Source organism: Vicugna pacos, chromosome 32, assembly GCF_048564905.1.
Source record: "Vicugna pacos chromosome 32, VicPac4, whole genome shotgun sequence".
Taxonomy (NCBI): domain Eukaryota; kingdom Metazoa; phylum Chordata; class Mammalia; order Artiodactyla; family Camelidae; genus Vicugna; species Vicugna pacos.
Window position 1 is genome coordinate 15,753,185 of NC_133018.1, and position 20,552 is coordinate 15,773,736.

At 46.1% G+C, this 20,552-nt stretch overlaps 1 protein-coding gene across 2 annotated transcripts in view; it reads left to right on the forward strand.

Annotated features, from left to right (window-relative positions):
• Positions 1-20,552, forward strand: part of BICDL1 (BICD family like cargo adaptor 1) — a 66,283-nt gene that overhangs the window by 30,486 nt on the left and 15,245 nt on the right. For both annotated transcript variants that reach the window (XM_031670028.2, XM_006204802.4), the window contains exons 3-5: positions 11,324-11,440; positions 14,273-14,419; positions 20,166-20,345. In XM_031670028.2, the coding sequence (XP_031525888.2) occupies positions 11,324-11,440; positions 14,273-14,419; positions 20,166-20,345 (444 nt within the window). The remainder of the gene's footprint in view (positions 1-11,323; positions 11,441-14,272; positions 14,420-20,165; positions 20,346-20,552) is intronic.

Consider the following 20,552-nt stretch of genomic DNA (forward strand, 5'->3'; position numbering starts at 1 on the left):
CAGGATATGACTTGGGTTTTCAAAGGATTGCTTTGCTGCTTGGTGAGTAGGCTGTAGGAGGGCAAGGCTGGAAGCAGGGAGACCATTTAGGTGACGACTTACTGCTGTCAGTGGTCCCAGTGAGCACTGAAGCTGGCCGGAACTAGGTGGGGAGGGTGGGGATGGAGAGTGGCGGTGGGATGCTGGCTATTTCTTTTGCTTCATAAATACTCAGAGTGCTTATTATACATGGCAGGCACTGTTCTAACTGTTTATAAATATCAACTCATTCATGCTCATAACAACCCTCAGAGGTAAATTTCAGAGGTACAGCCCATAGAATTTGTAGATGGACCAGATATGGGTAGAGGGGGGAAAAAAGGAGTCTGGGATAATTCCTGTGTCTGAGCCTGAAACTCCTAGGAGTGGAATTGCCACCCGCTGAGGATGGGAAGACACAGAAGAAACACATTTGGGTAGAGGTTCTAGGGTCAGCAGGTCAGTTTTCCTACACATTGAGTTTGAGGCGTGTGGGGTAGGCAGCTAGACTGAGGAGCCTGAAGTCAGAGAGGAGGGCAGAGCTGGAGAGGAATTCCAGAGGTGGTCTTGAAACACTAAAGTGCCCACTGGATGTCTGGTTTTTGCTGCTAAACCTAACCAGAGGTGAGCATGAGGAGTCTTGTCCCTTGGGTGTGGTTGTGTGGTGGCATTTTCATTGGCTTTTGGATCAAACTTGCGTTTGAATAGTAGCTCTATCATTTGCTAGTTAAGTGACCTCAGTGTGACTTAATCTCTTTCAGCTTCACTTTCTTCACCTATTAAATGGGCTAACAGGACGTATCCCATAGCATTGTTAAAATAAAATGAAATACCTTGTATTACCTGAAGCAGTGCTTGGACATAGAAAATGCTTAATGAATATTCATTATCTTCATTTCCCTCAGATTCATTTTGCTGCATTCAACCCAAACCAACAGAACACGAGCCTTGCTTCTGGGATAGAAGCAATCTGAATTTAAAGCCTGCTCCCACATTTACTTTTGGGGGTGCCTATTTAATGACAAGCTCCAAAAAGGATTTCACCTAAATCTATTTCCACTCCAACAATAAGGACCTTATAAAAGAAGGGGGTTCTGTGAGGTTTATAGAAGGCACAGGGAAGGAAGTTGTGGGTTCTGAGTGTGTAAGACTCCGCACACAAAAGCAGAGTGAAGGTACAGGTAGAAGCACCAAGCTGCAAATCCGCAGATCAGTCATGGGTAATTTACATCAAAGCAGGAGTAAATCCGCTCGAGTCATGGTGATGACCTGTAGGAGGAACTAGTGCCCTTTTCTGGGGATAGGCTATTTAAATCAAAGGGAATTATCTCATTAATTACCTGATGATCCTGCTGGAACTTTGCTAAAGGGACACTCCTGGGGTTTAGCTTAATCCCACTTCTGTTTTCTGCAGTCTCAGGTTGACTCTCTCAAGAAGTATTCACGCAAAGTGTTCAGATTTTATCTCATACACTGAACATTTGAGTACCTACTGTGTGTGGTGTACATTTTTAGGCAAAGATGAGTATGAGATACAATTCCTGTCCTTAAGTCCTTCACACTATGAGAGAAAAAAACAGACATATGAACAAATGAACAGAACAGACTGTGTGATAAGCACGGAAACACACTAGAGTGTGTAATACGCAAAGCAGAGTATTACAGGGCTGAAAATGATGTAGTCATCTTACGCTAGAAGACAGTAAGAGCAGCCTAGGGGTCACCTCTGAACCGGGCTGTTAAGATGAAGGGTTTATCAGGTGAAAATTTTCAAGGAGAAAGATTCCCAAAAGGGAGCACACCATAAGCAAAATCATAGAGGCATGTTCAGGGGGAAAAGAAGAAGGCGTAAGTTGGTTAATAGTTTTGTTTGTATGGTGCTGGGAAGAAGAAAGAGACCACTAGTTTGGAAAGTAAGTTTTCCTTAACCCTTCCCCAGCTCCAGACAGGAACATTTGATACTTTTTAACCTTCTTTTAAGGTCTCGATGAGTCCCCTCTAGTGAGCCAAGTGACCAAAAGCAGTAAAAAGCATTAAAAAAACTAGAACTTTCTTGATTAGGATTAGACATGACAGTCATTTTTTCTGAGGGAGCCCTGAGTGTCGCTATGATGCTGTTTGTCTCCCAGTGAAGACCCCCTAAGTGTTTACTTCAGCCCATTCCCACCACAGACCTAAGATAACATTTGTAGAATGCCATTCAGAGTATCTATCTTCCCTCTCAGCCTTCCTGTTTATTATGAGAAGGTTCTCAGTTTCTTTTCCAAGTATCTCCATGCAATTTTTTTAAAGCAGAAACATTTCGCATTCTGGGAAGTCAGCAGCGCTCACAGTATTTTCCACCCCAAGGGAACAGGGAGGCCTGTTCCAAGATAGACGTGTTCTTGTAGACAATGCAGTTCCTCAGTTTTGCAGATCGTAATTCTTCTAGCTTGTCTGTATTTCCATGTCCACTCCCCTGTTTACCCATTGAGACCGCTCAGGGCTTCTGTTATCACTACGCCACCATCCGTGGACAGAAGAGAGTGCCCACATTGTCTGCAGCTCAGCCCCAGGAAAGGGCTGTCGCTCTCTGCCTCAACCTCTGTGCCGCGTCTTCTTAGGCTCTTTAAGATCTGCCCTCTTTTACATTTAATCTTCTAGGCTTTTCTGTGCCTGATGACATAACCATCAGATCTTCAGTCTGGGTTGTTAGAACCGGCACAGAAAGTGATGAGGATGACGACAGGAGCAGGGCAGCAGCGGCACACACAGAGCTTGCTTTGTACCAGACACCCTCCTACGCACTTTACGTGGCTTAATTTATTTCATCCTCACGACAGCCTTGTGAGGTGGCTCCCACTCTGTCCTCTTACAAGTGAGGAAACTAAGGCACAAATGGTTGTGCGGTTTTGCCTGACGTTACACGATGCAGTAGCTGGTGGAGAAGAAAGACCGTGTTCTTTTCAGAGCTTGAGCGTGGAAGACAGTTTTCCCACAGGAACTGAGTCTTATTCATCTCTGTAGCCTCAATTAAAGGCATAGAAAGCAAGTGTTCCATCCGTGTTGGGATCAGTGCAAAGTGCCAGGCCACCAAGTTAACGCAGAGGACTGTGTCATTTTGGTTTAGAAAAAAAAAAAAGACTAACTGAATCAAAAGCTCTGATTGTGAATACAGTCTACTGGCAGTATCTGGGGCCGATCTTATTGTATGAGTCCTCATAGAACATTTAAAAGCAAAAATTAAAAAAATCTACTCTCTCTGACGTCTTCTGAAATGTTTTTTATTTAACTGGAAGTAGGGATCTGACATAGAATAATGGTCCTCCTCCAGAAACAAGAGCAGATTAACATTTGTCCTTTTTTCTTTTTCAATTAAAAAGCCTGTGCCGTCAGAGTTGCTGGTCTTTGATACTGAGGGATTACGTTTGTGACAATGATTAAACAGATGGTAATAAAACTTACTGTGCTCCAACTTTAAAGCTAGTTGAAATAAAACAAAATTAGACATGGCCTCTATCTAGTGGGCGTGCACCTTCTAAATGTCAAAGGGCCGCTTTTCACATATCTCACATAAACAGGCGCTCCCTCCCATGAGTAATACACATGGCCAGTGGCGTCAGACTTTCCTCATTCCAGGGGGTGAGTTTTGGCATCCCCCAAAATCATCCCGTTCGTGGCTATTTGTTTTTGTCTAAAAGGAAAAAAATGGTAGTAAAATGGAAAGACACAGAAAATGAGAGTCGAGCGCTCAGCAGCTTAGGTGAGCTGAGACAGGACACTAACTTTCGCTCACACGTTAGTTTCGTCAGCTGCCAGATCAGGGGAGAGAACTAGAGAGTCTTGGAGGTTTCAGCCTTCAAATTGCGTCTGTCCCTTTGAACAAATGTCAGCATTCTATTTAGAGTTTTCACTTGATCGTAAACAACAGTAGTAGCTATAACATACTACGTATTTAGTCTGTGCTAAACATTTTATCATATTATCGAATTTTAATGCTGGCATAACTGTTAAGGTAGCTCTTTTAATCACCGTTTTTTAGATGAGGAAACTGAGGTACAGTGGTTGTATAATTTCCTCAAGGTCACGCAGCTGTACACTTTGTTCTTCCTTAAGACATGTACCATGTGCAGTTCTGTGACAATAGCACAGAAGTGCAGCTGTGCTCTTCTCAGTGTGCCGCGCTGAGGACACAGTTTTTACTGGCGGCACTAACTTTCATCGCTTGGCCAAGGTGGAATCTGCCAGGTCTCTCTACTGTGAAGTTACTCTTTTCCTCTTTGTAGTTAGTAAGTCTTATGGGGAGATAGCCTTTGACACTGTGTAAACATCCTGTTTCTCATCAAACTTTTGCCCCCATTTGTTAGCACCCATCCTCTGGCTCTTGCCTGCAACTGTTATGACTGTGATGCTTGCCTAATGGTGACTTTCTGTTTCCATCATTCCTTCTACATTTTTTTAATTGGAATTCTTCTGTCAGGAAGAGCTGTCTCTTTCCCCCCCCCATTAATTAATTTGTCCAATTATTTATCACTGTGGGCTCAAGAGTACTTATCTTATTCTATGCATTATAATTCACTACTATCGTTATTATTGTTTTATTGATCAAATGGTCCCAGCCTTCGCCACTGGGAGCTCCTTCAGGTTGATTTCCTGTGTGCATTCAGTATACCGCCATTTTTTTTTTTTTTGAGCATGTACTTTCTCTCTGGCATCGCAAGATGTTCCAGGCTCATCTTGAATTTTTCCTTCCCCAACCCTGGAATGAGCCATTTCTCCAAAGAGCTTAGCTTCATTTGTCAGAGATTGGTGTTCAGAAACCAAGATGTGAGCACTAGGATGTCATTACGTTTAGGTCCTCTCAGAAGACAGAGCAGGAAATAAGTGTATATATGCTAACACAAGTAACAGACATCTAAATTATTTCTCATTCTGTCCATTTATATGTATATTAAAAACCACAAGTTCATGCTGATATCTCCAATTCTAATCCAGTAGCACAGAGTTCATGCTAGCCTTCCATCTTTCCTTGTTTGTAACTTCTTTTTCCACAAAGAAAATCCTTTAAATTTTTTTAATTTTATTTTTAAAATTATTTTTAGGGAGGGGAGATATTTAGTTTTTATTTATTTGCTTTTTAATGGAGATGCTGGGGAATGAACCCAGGACCTTGAGCGTGCTAAGCAGGCACTCTACCACTGAGCTATACCTCCCCACTGGGTGCTTTTATCCAGTATTTTCAGCTGTTTTCAGTAGGAAGTTCAGTCCAGATAACCTAGCCCACCATATTATCAGAAACGAAGCCTTCTTTTTGGAAAAGTATTGGTGAAAATCTTAACTATATTCATACATTAAGGAAATTATAGCTGGGGAGGGAATAGCTCAAATGGTAGAATGCATGCTTAGCATGCACAGGGTCCTGGATTCAGTCCCCAGTACCTCTAAAAATAAATAAGTAAACCTAATTACCTCCCTCCCCCAAATTCTTTTTAATTAAAAAATAAAATAGAGGGAAACGTAAATACATGACAAACTTTACTTCTGAGTTTTATTTCTGAAAGGCTTTGGGAGGAATTGGCGTACTGAAACCTAGTGAGAACAAAAAGACTATTACATATTTTTGCATTTATTTATCATCCAGTAGATGGCTGTCACTTTTATTACTATAAATAATCAAGATAGTAAATAGGAGACTTATCATGTAACATGCCATCAATAGCCTCATGGCACCCATGACCAAAATTGAAAATTTTTAACAATAAAACCTTGAAAATAAGGAAAATACAGACTTCTGGTTAATTGGATTTTCCAGCTATGCAAAGGCTTATCATAAATCCATTTTTGGTTCTATAAAAGTATAGTCATCTACCTTTCTGACACAGGAAGGTTGTCCATTCCACTTTTACTCACATGAAGTTCTGCTACCACCACCTCAGTGCAAAATATGGGAAAATTCCAGGTGCCTAACAGGGGAGTGGTAAAGGAAATTATAACATATCTATCTACTTGATGGAATATTATGCAGTCATTTAAAGTAAAGATTAAGAAGCATAATAATAAATAACATGGAAGTGTTCTGATACAATGCTAAGTGAAAAAAGAGAAAAATCTATACGAGTAATATGATCATGAGCAATTGTACACACACGTACACAAACATGTAGAAAGATAGGAGAGATCAACAAAATATTAACAATATTTTTTAAAACGTTCTAGTATTCTGCAGTGGGGTTCTGTTACAGAAACTGAAAATTGAAAAATAAATTGAAAATAAATGTAATTATTTGAACATGAGTATCCTTAACAGTTTTCAACCTTAATAAATTACAAATGGCTTTAAATAATTCACCCTTTGTCTTACATTAGAATAAATTCAAGGTTGTTGCTCTGATGTCACTTCCATTTTAATAAGGATTTCTAAGAGGGAGCAGAGGGGGATGGGAAGGGAATGTGACGCGTTGAGGCTGAGAGCCGCAGATCTGGGAGGAGTCCCAGCTCCAGCACTTGCCAGCCCCAGTGTGACTTGGGGAAATGACTGACTCTTGATATCCTCATCTGCAAATGGGGAAAGTTAGACCACCTATTTCTTTAGGTTATTGTAAAGACCAAGTGAGATAATAAATGTGAAATGCTTACAAGAGGATAAAGCACATACTAGATGCCCAATATGTGAACCACCTTTATAGGGGTTACTGTCACCCTCATTGTCAATCTCACGGACCCTCACCACAGGCAGGTGCCAGTTACTTATCATGCCCCAGCAGAAAAAAGATTGTGTATTTCTCTCTTCAAGCAAAACTCAGAAAATCAGGCAGAGTGTTAAAATAGTAGCTCTCTCCTACTGTAATTTCTAAGTTAATTGGTTCATTTTTTTTTCTTTTGACAAATAAGTTAAATGGATGCTCATGTGTAACTAATGCAATATCCTTGCTTTCGTTTAACAAGAAAGTTTAAAGTTAACAGTTCTACTTTGGCCAGTTTAAACAAATTTAAAATGTTCCAGTTTGGTGAAATGCTCATATGTTATTAATCATGTCAATAGGAAACGTAATCATGGAACAGCTCTGCTCAGTGGAGAGAAAGTAATCTGTCCTAGATGGTACTCTGACCAAGTCAAGCGTAGCGGGGAGAGGGAACACACTGTCAGTTTGCTTTGCCTATTTGAGGATTAATTAAATAGTAATGACCCAAGCACTCAGATTATAAAAAGAATTAATTTCAGAGAGTTCAAGGACTATCTATAAGTGCTAAACTTCTCAGCATTCTTTAACAGAACTAGAGCTATTTCTTGAATGTCTTGGTTTCTTTATCATCCAATCTGTATGCAGTGAAAATAAAAGGCAGGTTTTTGAGAACATTAGAAATAATCATCTAAAGATTAAAACATTTCATAATACCCGGGGGTGGCAAGGAAGCAGGCATGTTTGTGCTCTGTCGGTGGCGGGGACAGTAAGTTTGATGCAGCATTTTGAGGGGACAGTTTGGCAGTACCTGTCGGAGTGAAAGTGCGTATCTTTTTACCCAGCAATTCCACTTACAGGGATTCATGCACTTGCAGGATATTCTTCCACAAGCACAAAGATGGGTGAACAAGGATGTTTTTTACAGCAGTGTTTATAGTAGCAAAGAATTGAAACACTCTATGAACGCTCATAAAGTTGAGTCATATAACTAAGTACCAGACAGTTGTTAAAAAGAGTAAAGTAGATCTTCATATTGACATGGAAAGATGTTAAAATACTATATTTGCAAGGCCAAAATTTTAGTAATATTTTAGATAGATAATAGAAAATTTCTACAGAGGCTCACAAGAAGTGTCCCTAATGTGAATGATATTAGATACACAGTGGAGAGCGGTACTGATGATCAAGGATGAGTGGGGGCTTAAACTTTCATTTCAGTCCTTTGGTTCCCTTTAATTTTTTTACTCTAAATATTTGTTACTCTTATTAGAGGGGGAAAAACAAGTAAGAGTTTAAGAAGAACAATACCTAAACTAAAACCATACCGTCTTTTTTATATTCACCTGTGATTGTAGGTGTCGTTCTTTGCCAGTTTTTTGCCACAGGTGTCACTGGCTGCTTAACCAGGCGCAGTAGCCAAAACGCATCACTTTGAGAAGTAAACTCTAAGTCCCAGGCCTGCCGTTTTCTACTTTCAGAATGCGTTGTCCTAATATCACCACCCTCCTCCACCATCGCTGTCAAAAAAAGGTCCCAAGGCCATGACGGCTGCCCTAAACCTAGAAGTAGCAAAACTTTTTATCTCCAAGAGAGATCTGGCTCCTGGATATTTGCTGACTCTTGGATAGCTTATCTTTGAAAGGGCACCAGGACAGCAGAACGGGAAGGTATGGCTGCCAGATATTTCTGTATCTGCCTGTATTTCTTAGCCTGACCCATCACCTTCATGACGTTGGCTGAGTCACTTAGCAGGTTGTTCTCAGTGCAGACCCCACAAGCGGACTGTGCGTGTGACAGCCCCCTGTAACGTGCACAGCACGTTCTCAGCACCTGAGTTTTAAAAAAGCAAACAAGCAACTGATCCTTGGGTCTTTTCCTATTTCCCATGGTCGCCCTAAATTTGTAGCAGCGTGGTGTTTCTTTCCTTTTTTATTTCCCAAAACCTCAGTGATTCGACTCAATCCCACAACGTCCTGAGTAAGAAGTAAGGAAGTGGGCATTCGTTTAGACCTGCCCTTTCTGGATTACAATGTGAAGGAGAAACGTGTTTACAATCTGAGAAAGTGAGGCTCAGGTTAAAAGACTCGTGTAACTTGTACACCATCTATGGTAGGACAGGGACTCTAACCCTCACCATCTGACCCTTAAGTTTTTTTTCTTTCCGACATCCCACCTGTTCTCTCAGGAGCCGCGTGGGTCCCTTCAGGAAGACCTCTGTCTCTCCGGCTAACTCTGCTACTTGAAGAACTTCAGAGAAGCTCTGAAAGTCACTATGGAACTAAAACTGGCTTTGTAGCCTTCCTGATACTTTGTTCAGAGAGCATTTAGAATATTAGAGTTACATACAAACTTCAGAGATTATTACTTCATTTGTGTGCAGAATTGCTACCATTCATCCTGTTAGTCAGGTCTAAATATCTGAGCCGGTTTCCATCTCTGGAAAAGAAGGAGCTACTATACTTTGGAAGGTGCGTTAGCTCCTGGCAGATGTTAGACTTGAACCTCTAGTTGATCCGTCCCCTCCACCACTGGACAGGGCCACTCCCTCTCAGCCTCCGTCGCCTTGTCTGCAGGACAAGGCCAGCGACTTCCTGCTTTTAGGGCTGTTGGGAGATTCAAATGAGAGATGTAGGTTAAAAGCCTTTTACCTCCTTAGGCACATCTGAGGAGTCAGACATTTAAAGGAGACTTTGTAACTTAGTGGTTAGGAGCTCAGACTCTGGACTCAGGCTTCCTGGAGGGAAGAGACCAATTTTATTTCTAGGAAGATCGCTTTGAGAGGAGACGTCTCCAGGAGCGTTTCTGATACCACCTGGGCTAGATTCATAGCCCTCAGTGCATCTCTGTGGCTCGGCTGTCTCATGATTCATGTCAAGGTGGTGATGCTGGGAATGAGGTCAGTGGCCTGAATTACCCAGTGCTTTGCAAATCTAAGCGTATTTGAAACCCTGATAGTCAACTGAATTCAGTAGAGGCAATCAAACCGCAGCATTTATGAGAGGAAATTTTCCTTATGGGCCCTAAATTCTATTTGAAGAAATTTCAAGAGTCTTAAATTGCTTAGTATTAAAAAAAAAAAAAAAGAGGAAGAAAAGAAAAAAAAATGCCCTGCTAAATTGGACTCATAAAGTTGATTTCAATAGTAAGCAACAGAAATAGGAAAAACTATTTCCAGATACTGTAAAAGAAAGCAATAGTACAGTCATAATTCAGGGGTAAGTCAGCCCAAAGTTTACCGCTCTGATGCTGTCATTTACTGAGTGGTGGGGCGCGTTCCTTCACTACCCTGAGCCTGTTCCCTTGGCAGTACATTGAGGGTGATAGGCCCTACATTGGTTGTGACAGTTGAGATAATGCATTTTAAGCATTTAGCACAGTTCTTGGCACATAGTAAGTGCTAAGGAAATAATACTCATGTTATTTTTAGGCAAAAGTGACTAATGTTTCTCAGTGATTAAGAAGTCTAAAGCAAGCTGCAGTGGTGTTTAAAATTAAATTTAGAATAAGGAGGAAAAAGAGATGGTTTGGTTTTCTTTTGTTGTGTGTTCTGTAACTTTGGAAATCAGCACTGTAGTTTAAGATTCTTGTGGCTCTGTAGTCTGGGGGCAGGGGGCCACATTTGTTGAATCTATGGGACAAAAAAAAAAGATAGACGATTGTATAACACTTGAAGATAAAAGCAACTATTGAACATGTAACCATTACTGTGAGAGCCTCATTAAACAGCTAGCCTACCATTTCAACATTATTACCATCCCACCTCCTCCAAAAACCTTTTCTAACCATTTCGGCACACCGTGATCTCCCCTGGGAACCCGTAAAGCTTACTGACCCCGTTTGGCCTCAGAAAAGCACTGAGGTGGCTTCTTACCCTGTCCCGTGGCTCTCCTCCCCAGGGCAGGGTCCTGGGCGCTCCTGGGCGGGGGCTGGGCCAGGAGGACGACTAAGTTCGGGTCTTTCCAAGGGAGCTTTGTTTCAAAATACCCTCCTGAACATGTTCAAGAGAAGGTGCTGACACCACGAGGTGTTTGGTGCTGGCTGTGTTTCAGCATTAGGGAATAAATGGATTTAGGGTGGGAACTGAGCACCACAGCCAGCACTCCCCAGAGAATTGAAAGTTGCAAAAAAAAAAAAAAAAGCCCTTGAGGAATGAACAGCAAAAATCCAAACAGACGTGGCAGGGTATTTTAATTGTGCCCATGTTGGGTGGAAGTGAGGGGTACGGACAGCTGATCTGCCTGCGCCCCACCGAGGAAGCGGATAGGAGAACTAAAGGCATTTCTAAGGAAGGCGTCTCATTCTTCCATGTAAAACACTGAGACTTCTTTTCAATTCAGTAGGTGTTTGCTGAGCCCCTGCTGTGTGCAGAGCCACAATGATGGTAACTAACATCGGAGAACTTAGTATTTTCTAGGCCCGTTTCCTCTGAGCCGCAAAGTGGTCTTGGGCGTCGTGCGTGACGGAGGTGGGGACGGGGGTTAGTCTTGTCTGGGCGTGAGAGAGCAAAGGGACCGGGTAGGGAACGGGCGTGTCGTCCAGCACTCCTTACAGAACAGAGGTGCTTGAGAAATGGAAGGCAGAGATCCAAACAGACGGTCTCTGCACACCCTCTGAGTCAGCGCTCAGGTCTTGTCTGTTTACAGGCTTCAGAAGTTGAGAGACAACTCTCCATGCAAGTCCACGCCCTCAGAGAAGACTTCCGTGCGAAAAACTCGTCAACCAACCAGCACATCGTCCGCCTCGAAAGCCTTCAGGCTGAGGTGAGCTTCCCGTGCTTGGACCAAAGTGCTTTTCTCATCGGAGGTGCTGCCCCGGCCTTTCAGATAAGGAGCCCTCTAAACAGACCTGGTCTGTCTCAGATCTCCAGGGAGATCTGTCTGTGAGAAACCGAGTGGGGACCCCTTGATCCCTGTCCCTCTGCGTAGCCTGTTGACTAGAAAAATACGGTCGCTCAGATACTGAGCGAGTATGTTGAAATTATGAATGACCTGTTTTTTACTGAGTATGTTGATCCCTCCAGAAGCATCCTTGCCAGTCCTGAATAGAAGATGGGAAAGGGAATCTTCCCTTTATCCATTCCATGCGGGTCCAGTTCAGGCCATTTTAATAGGGCCTTATTCTCACCTATAAACTGAGAGTAACAGAAGTGTGTCCTTCATAGGGCTGTTGCGAGGACTGGGTGAGTTAGTGTGTGGAAAGCACTGTGTGTGGTGTTGGAAGAAAGTAATGTTATTGAAAGCAGAGAGGCCAGGCAGGGTCCAAGCCCCTGAGTGGGCCTGAGGGGAAGAGCAGCGCTGAGGGGACAATGCTGTGAGATCCCAGTGTGGGAAGGAGAGGGGTAGGGTCACATCACCAGCCCGAACGGGGGCTCTCCCCTGGGGAGGCTCCCATCTACTCTGCTCCTGAGATCCTCCAGCCAAGTGTCTGAACAGCAGCCCTTTGGCTGAGCCACACTTTGAGGGACAGTCTCAGGCCACATGAACACCCCCCGAGCCCCGACCACCACCAGTGTGGTTAAGGAGCCAGCCGGCTTGTCAGGCCAGAGGAGCCCAGGTGGCTGCTCCCCTGCTTCATAGATGACGTGAAGATGTTTTTCCTAAAGTCTGTCCATATCTTCTCTTCTCTCCTGCCTCTCACTCCCTTCCTCCCTCCCATCCCTGGACTTCCTCCTGGTATTGAGCAGCAGGTTCTGGAAGTAAGTAGTTTGTGCTGGTGGGTTTGGCATGCCTGTGACCGTTTGTGTGCATGACGTGCCGTGCGGCCACCTCCGCCGAGGTCTGACTCCTGACGCGCCTGTCTTCCTCTCCCCACCCCCCAACTCACTCTTTCTAGACCCTCGGGACACAGGGTCATCCCCAGGAGTGTTTATGGCCAGAGTTGGTCACAAGTTTCAGGGCGTGTAGGTTGGGGTGAGGGAGCTGGCCGCCTGGTGCCAGATCCTTGCTCCATCCAGTAACACTGCTACTTTTCAAAGCCAGACTATGGAATTGTTTATTTCAAATAAGTTATTTCATGCAGCTCTGAACCTCTGAGGCTTTTTGAAGGGGCTGACTTGTGTGTCAGAGCCGTATTACCTCACGACTCCACTGAGTGTAACTTGGGAAACAAAGGTGATCGTGGGAAGGAGAATGTAAAGGTCGGAGGGTACTTAAATGGAGACCGAGTAAGAACTCCCTTCCCGTGGGTCCCATTGCCTCGGTGTGGGGAAGAGTGGGCCCATTCACAGGAGGGCCTGCTCCCTTCGGTCCCTTACCCAGGTGCACACTTGAGAGACAGTGTTTCTTTGTTTGGCCAGACACCTGATCCCTCTGGACAAAGGCCACATACTTCATTTCCCCAGGACAGCATCCTATCTGATTGATTGGTGGCCAGGGAGGATCTGTGCCCTCTGAACAGAATTCTAGTGCAGAGAGAGAACAGCCAAAAAGCAGGGGGAAAGGTGGATTTCAGAGGGCTTAGGACAAGTTAGCCGTTCATTTCAGAGTCTCTCCGGGAAGAGGTCTGAGGTTGGGGCCCCTAGTGGATTGTTACCACGCTAGACTGGAGACCACGGAGAGCATCTTCATGTCAGGAGAGTTCACAGGCAAGACACTGGTTGAGTGGCCGGTCCAGCAGGGAACTGATAAGTGGGAGGAGCTGGGGGACCTGCAGGGCTCCAAAAGCCCCCCAGGGCCACCAGCAGTTGAGGGGACTTGGAAAGGCTCCCCATAGCCCCTGGGCAGGGCAGGGTTCCTGGGCCGAAGCATTGCTGGCCTTGGGGAATGACGGTGGCTTCGACCCTGCAGACCTCGAGGCCACGGAAGACTCGGCATCTCTTTCTTCTTTTCCTCTGTTTTCTCGCTGAAATGGAAGAGACTAGACAGACCTTCCTTTAAGGTCTGTCTCTCTCTTGAGACTAGCTAGATATTCAGCATACGAACATCTTGTCCTGTTTAATAAAAGGAGAGCAATTGCTTCTATCCACAAATGTCTTGAAATCAGCAATTTACTTGTGTGCATGTCCTGTTCCCTCCCGGGACACAGGCTGATGCAGGTGCTGCCATGGTTTCTGTATCCCTCTGGCTCTCCTGTTACCTCGGGCCACCGGGCCTGAACCATGCCCTCTAGAGCCAGCCCTGCCAGCAGTGGCGGAGGGACAGTGGAGAGCCATAGAATCTGAAAATACAGCGGCTCCAGAGGCCATCTGGGGCATTTTCTTGTGCTCAGGACTTAAGAAGAATGGTCCCTTGGGTTAGGTTCCACTCCCCCATAAACCGTGGGGTTGCACTAAAGTCATGGGCAGCAAGGTGGGGCCCTTCTCTGTGTTATCTGTGGAATTTCCAGAGCACTAACCTTCCCTGCCTCTGCCTGGCACCCACATTCCAGCTTCCCCAAAGCTCGACTCCCACCTCTTCTCAGGAAGGTTCCCAGAAGGGAGGGATTTTCTCCTCAGCTGGGAGTTCACAGCTGTTCCCTCAGAGATGGGGGCCCGGGCCCCTGGGCAGAGCACTTGGAGACACCCCTGCCTTCATATTCGGGGGCTGGTTGCCCGCTCCCTGCGCATCAGCCCGGGTGTAACTCCACACCACCCCTGTGGCTCTCCACCCTTTCAGATCAAGATGCTGTCGGATCGGAAGCGGGAGCTGGAGCACCGTCTCAGCGCCACCTTAGAGGAGAATGACCTGCTCCAAGGGACCGTGGAGGAGCTACAGGACCGGGTGCTGATCTTGGAGAGGCAGGGCCAAGACAAAGACCTCCAGGTACTGGGGCAGAGAAGCGGCCAGATCAAAGGAGCTCTCAGCTGCCCAGCCACAAGGCACGGCTGGCGGGCCATTGCTGCCGCTGGTCCAGGGCAGGGTGGAGCTGAGGTCTCTGAGTGGGCCTGGTTGTAGTTGTCCTCGAGCTCTGCTAACTCAGCTGGCCTTTGTCCACCAAGAACAAGTGCATCGCTACCCACAGGCCATCCTTCCAATGTGTTCTGAGCCGCTGGCCTGGGAGCAGTTTCACTGAGTTCTTTCTGGGCTCTTAACACGGCTGGAACACCAGGAGTGCCATTCTGCCTCCTGGGGTTTGTGAGATCTGCCAGAGATTTCAGGGCGAGCCTGTGACTGCCTGTGCTCGGCTCACGGGGCTCCCTGCTGCTGCTGCCCCGGGCTGGTGCATTTAGCTGGCTGGCACCAAGCAGAAACCAAGAAGCTGCCCACTGAACAAAGCACGACCTCTGTGCTGCTTCTGCTGGTTGCCGGAAAAGGCTCGGGCTGACCCCTCTGTGAGCCTAATTAGCCTCTTTTTTCATCCTAAAAGAAATCACTTCATGGCCATATTTGTCCTTATTTGGGAACTGCTACCAGGTTCTCAGCTGAATCCCCAGACTCACACTTGACAGGAAACAATGCCCTAAACAAAAAGAGAATCGCTCAGCCTCCCCGGAAACAAGAGTGTAGCACCTGCTGCCGAGAAGGCTTTGCCGGGCTGGCCTAGGAGCACCTGGGGCCAGCAGCTTCGAGAATGCTGCTTCCCTTTGGCATCCTCTGGGCGTGTCAGGGAGCGGAGCAGATGGCAGCAGTGCCGCCCATGTGGAGGTGGTCCAGGTACACTCCAGCGCTGGTGGGCCCCTGCCCACAGACCAGGCCACAGACGGCCCACTGGGCTGCTGAGAGGCCCTGAGGTGTGCGAGGAGGAGACATGTTAGGCTCAGGCCACTTGACACCATCAACTCAACTGATCAGCCTCTTTAAGGGCAAATGAGCCACTTCTCCTCTCTCCATGTTTTTTGTACCTTTAGCTCAGAGCTTTGCATAAAGTGGGGCCTCGGTTAATGTTGAATAGAAAATGATGCTGGCTACGAAAGCCTCACAGCGGCTTTCAAAATGGAAAGGAGTTTGCTCAGTTTTAAGGTTGATGCTAATCATCGCTGGGAACACTGGGGTGCTGCCTTACAGAGAACAGAGTGCTTTTGCATATATTCTAAGACTGAGGCTTAGAAAGAGGAATCCTTTAGTCAAAGTAGTGTAGTAGTAAGTCCTTGGTAGCCCCGAGCAGCAGACCCCCCCCCCGCCTGCTTTGCCTGGCGCTCAGTGGTAACTCCCAGTGCATCACTGACCTCTTGAGTCGCTGTCTCACCCGCATTTATTCCCCATCAAGCACTCTCTGGAGGGTTGCTGAGGTAGAGTGTGGAGAGGAGAAGGAAAAGACGTACAGAAAAATGGGGAAATAGCCCTGCTTAAAAGACACTACCAGTCTAGCCTGAATTCACACACGAAGAGCCCTATTTCACGTCAAGAATGGGAACCCTGGGGGTGGGGGAGAGCCGGGGCCAGTGTGCACTGTGCACTCCTGGCCGGCACGGGGCTGCGTGCTCTGGAGCAGCGAGAGTCCCAAGTCACAGCACGTTCACATCCTCACCACCTGCACACACGCTGTCTTCCGATCAGCCTTCGAGAAGTGTATGTCGCTCACTACAGGGCCTACATCAAGCCAGACGGTTTCCACTTTGATTTGGAAAATCTGCATTTATGGAACTGAAATCTCGTCTCTCCCGACTATTTGTAATTGTTTTCTTTCTATTCATATAGAACTCTCCTTAAGCTGCTGCTAATTAGTTCTGTCGCTGAAATGGCCTGTCCCGATACAGAGACAGACATTCCAGCTCACTCAGGTAGCAGGTGAATGGTGCTAAGTCAGACTTGCGAAGTGTAGCGCTAGTGGCCTTGGAATGCATCTAATCCCGTGATCTTAATCCTTTTCCTTAGAAGAGGGGTGAGAGGAAGGCGGAGCAGGGCAGGAGGCCTGCCGCCGCAGAGCAGCCCCTTTGATCTGGTCCACTGTGTAATTGGGGTCCTGCTGTCAGACACAGATTTGTAAACCGCTGAGCAAATCCAGCTCTGATTGTTTTCTTCAGGCTGAGAGCAGGATGAAAAATATTATTTACTGAGCATCCAGTAAATTTAAAAGTCAGGCATTTTGCTCAACTCGTAATACCCAGCAAAGGATTTGTTCCTCTGAGGGCCATTTAACTGCCTTGTTTCATACCCAGCTGAGCGTCTTACAGATTGTGCAAGGGCCTCATCTCGAGTGGGTGGCTTTCGTCCTCAAGAGAGCACAGGCCCGGCTCACTGTGGGGACCCAAGAGCCGATGACCTGGAGTCCAGACCTCACCCTGACGCTGAGTGTGCTGTGAGGCAAATCGCATCATGCTGTTTCAGGCCCCTCGGTGTGAAATGGGGAGGGTCCCCCACTTCTGCCGACTTTCGGGGCATGAGTACTGTGAGCTTGAACCATGAGTTTAGTACACCCTACAAATGCCAGGCGCTGGCATCTTCCTTGGCCATACATGTAAATACGTTTGTTTTGTAAAGGGTGATATTTTAGAGGGCTCTTATATTTAATAGACTGTTGCCTGGTTTGGTCTGGCTTTTCTGCATGTGTCTATGGGTCAGTTACTGACCAGAGAGGGCAGACCTGTCCTGATCTTATTCTATTTTTTTTTTGTACTTTAAAATTTTTTATTGCTTTTTATTGATTTGTGTATTTTCATTTTGTAATTTTTACCTGTTTAATTGGAGTGAAACACACATTTCAAAAAATACGTAAATCATATATGGACAGCTGGGTGAATGATCTTTGTTCTCTTGCTGTTATAATTAATTAAGCACCTTTGAGTGTGCATGAGTAATTGAACTAATTTTGTCCAGTGCCTGAGAACTTGTGCTTGTCTGTGTGAGCTTCTCCTGCTGAGATGTATGTGGAGTTGTCTAGAAAATGATTGTAAAGCATTTTGTCCATTTAGTATGTCGTTTGTAATTGTGCCAAATGCTTCCTAGGCATATCCTTGAAACAACAACAACAAAAACACAAAATTTCTTCTAAGTTTCCTCAAAACCAGGGCTGGAGGAGTTCCCACTGGACCAGCAGGGATTGCTGATCCATGGGAGCCAGGCAGACAGAGCAGGTTTGCCAGTTCCTTTTCCGTCCTCTGAGCAGCCAGGCCCCAGACTCGTCCTAGTTAAGGCACATCCAGAACACTGGGGCCACGAGCCTGCCACTCTGGTACTGACCAGCAGGGGGGCGGCTCCCAAGGCGCTGACAGGATTGGCCGAAGGCTCCGCAAGGCAGCTCCCTCTGTCCACGAGACCCGCAGAGCTCTGAGTTGCTGCCCTCAGTCTCTGTGTCTCTGCAGGAGCCTCAGGCCCCCTGGACAACAGTCTGGAAAAGACAGTACAGTGTCCGCTCCTTTTAGTGAACAGGGGTGACCCAGAAATGCTCTTTTATAAAAGGATAAGTCAGTTAGATTTAAATCCCAGGAAGTTCTTCTCCCATCCCCATGCCCAGAGACGTATTTTGAAAGTGGGGCGGGCAGCCCACAGCTACGAGAGTAGGAAGCATGGCTCCTGGGCCTGCGTAGTGCGGGGACGTGTACAAAGCGGTCAGCAAATGGGCTCAGAGTCTGCAGTCAGGGTCTGCGGTGGGAGAAGCAAGGGTGGAGACGCAGTGTACAAGGGAGAGTGTGGCATCTGGAGACCCCCCGACCGCAGCAGTCATAACCTTGCCGGGTAGCAGCGCCCTGTTTGGACTCCATGGAGGAGGGGCCACAGAGGGTGCAGCGAGGGATGAAGTAGCAGCAGCGAGAAGGAGGGAAGGAGCCCTGGCCTGTAGGTCATGATGCCCGCATTGCTGTCCCCTCTGCCCCCTGCTCTGAGCTGCACTGCCCTGCGAGGCCCCTTCCCGGCCTGGGGCCTTACCTGTAAACCCTAAGGTGTGACCCAAAGCAGGGAGAGGCTGCTTTTCCTGTGGGTTTGGGACCTGTCAGTATTACTGCTCAGATGTTATTCCCACCCCCAGCTCCTTTCCAAAAAAAACCCCTTTCCCCTTAATTTTTTTCATTAAAATACAACATACATACAGTAAAGCACAGAGTGGACAGCCCAATGAGCTTTTATGTGTAACCACCACCCAGATCAAGATCAGGACGTAGCCCTTTATCTGCACCCACAAGTCTTCCTCCTGCCTCCTCCGGCCAGTATGCTGCCACTTCCACAAAAGCCAACTTCTCTTCTGACTTTCATCTCTTGTATCTCAATGAAGTTTTGGGACTTTTTATAAATAGAATCATACAAGATATATTGTTTTGTGTCTGGCTTTTGCTGAACATCATGTCTAAGAAATTCATCTGTGCTGCAGCATAGAGTAGCAGCGTGTTCTGTTTTCACTGCTGTATAGTATTCCACCATGGGAATATATATATATATATATATATATATATATCCATTCTCTTTTGGCATTTGGATTGTTTCCCATTTGTGGCACTTGTGAATAGTATTTCTGTGAACATCCTGTTTGTCTTTCATGCACATTTTCAGTCATTTATCGCTGGCTCTGCACCTAAAGTGGAAACAGCTGGATCAGAGGACAGGTGTAGATCACTCATTAGAAAGTGCCAGACAGTTTTCCAGAGTGGCTGTTCACCTTCCACCCCCACCAGCAGTTGTCCTGGTTGTTCCACATCCTCAGCAACACTTGGTATTATTATTCTGTTCCTGTATGTTACAGCCACTCTGCTGAGAGCTTCACAGTGTCTTACTCTGTACACCTGAACGTGTGCGTATTTTACTTTTTATTATGGAGAATTTCAGATGAACTCAAAAAGAGAAAAATATAATGATGCCTTGTGTACCCCAGTGCCCAGCTCTACCAACCATCCCGCCCTGGCCAGTCCCACCCTATCCTCAGTACCTCCATTTGCTCCCCTCTCATATTATTTTGAAATAAGTCTCAGCATTTTTATAATCTCATCTGTAGATAAAGAAAACCTCTGAATGATAAGATCTTTAAAAAATATAACCAGAGAGGGGAGGGTATTTAGCTCAGTGGTAGAGTGCATGTTTAGCATGCATGAGAGCCTGGGTTCAATCCCCAGTACCGCCTCTAAAAATAAATAAATGAATGAATGAATAAATAAGTAAACAGACCTAATTACTTCCTCCCACCAAAAAAGGTTTTAAATGTTTAAAAAAATTAAAATGAAAAAAAAATCGTATATATATAAAACCAGAGGACTATTATACCTGAAGAAATTTAGCAATATTTCTTTAATATCACCAAATATCTGGTTCAAATGTGTTCAGATTTTTTCATTTGTCTTATAAATGTCATAACTGTTTTTCACATTTTTCATCTGAATCAAGATACAAATTAGAATAGGCCTACACATGGCAGTTGGTTGATATGTCTCTTAAGTCCCTTTTAATCTATAGGTTCCCCCCTTCACCCTTTTTTTTTCCCTAGAAATGTATCTGTTGAAGAAACTGAGCTGTTGGTCCTGTAGAATTTCCCAAATCTAGATTTTGCTGACTGCGTTCCTCCTAACAAAGTCTAGCACGTTCCTCCCTGCTCTGTATTTTCATGTCACTGGGTGGTGGGATCTGAGGCGTGATGGGGGGCAGGGTCAGTTTTCCTGTTTGGTTTTGGCTTGGGTTCGCCTCACTCCCGTTTGGTGTCTCTCTGAAGCTGCATCAGAGCCAGCTGGAGCTGCAGGAGGCGCGGCTCTCCTACCGACAGCTGCAGGTGAAGGTGGAGGAGCTCACGGAGGAGAGGAGTCTGCAGAGCTCTGCCGCCACCAGCACATCCCTCCTGTCTGAGATCGAGCAGAGCATGGAAGCCGAGGAGCTGGAGCAGGAGAGAGAGCAGGTGCTGGCCCCCACCCCACGGCTGCAGCGCGTGGGGCCGCGCGGGGCCCCGGGGGCAGGCCCTGGCCTCGAGGGCCCGCAGGCCGTCCCTGCCGCCCCATCCCTGCTGTGTCAGCCTCAGCCTGGCCGCAGCCTCTGGTCTGCGCCTGTGCCAGCCCCTAGGCTGGCTGGCCAGAGCTGTCATGACTCAGTGCCTCTTAGGGGGTGC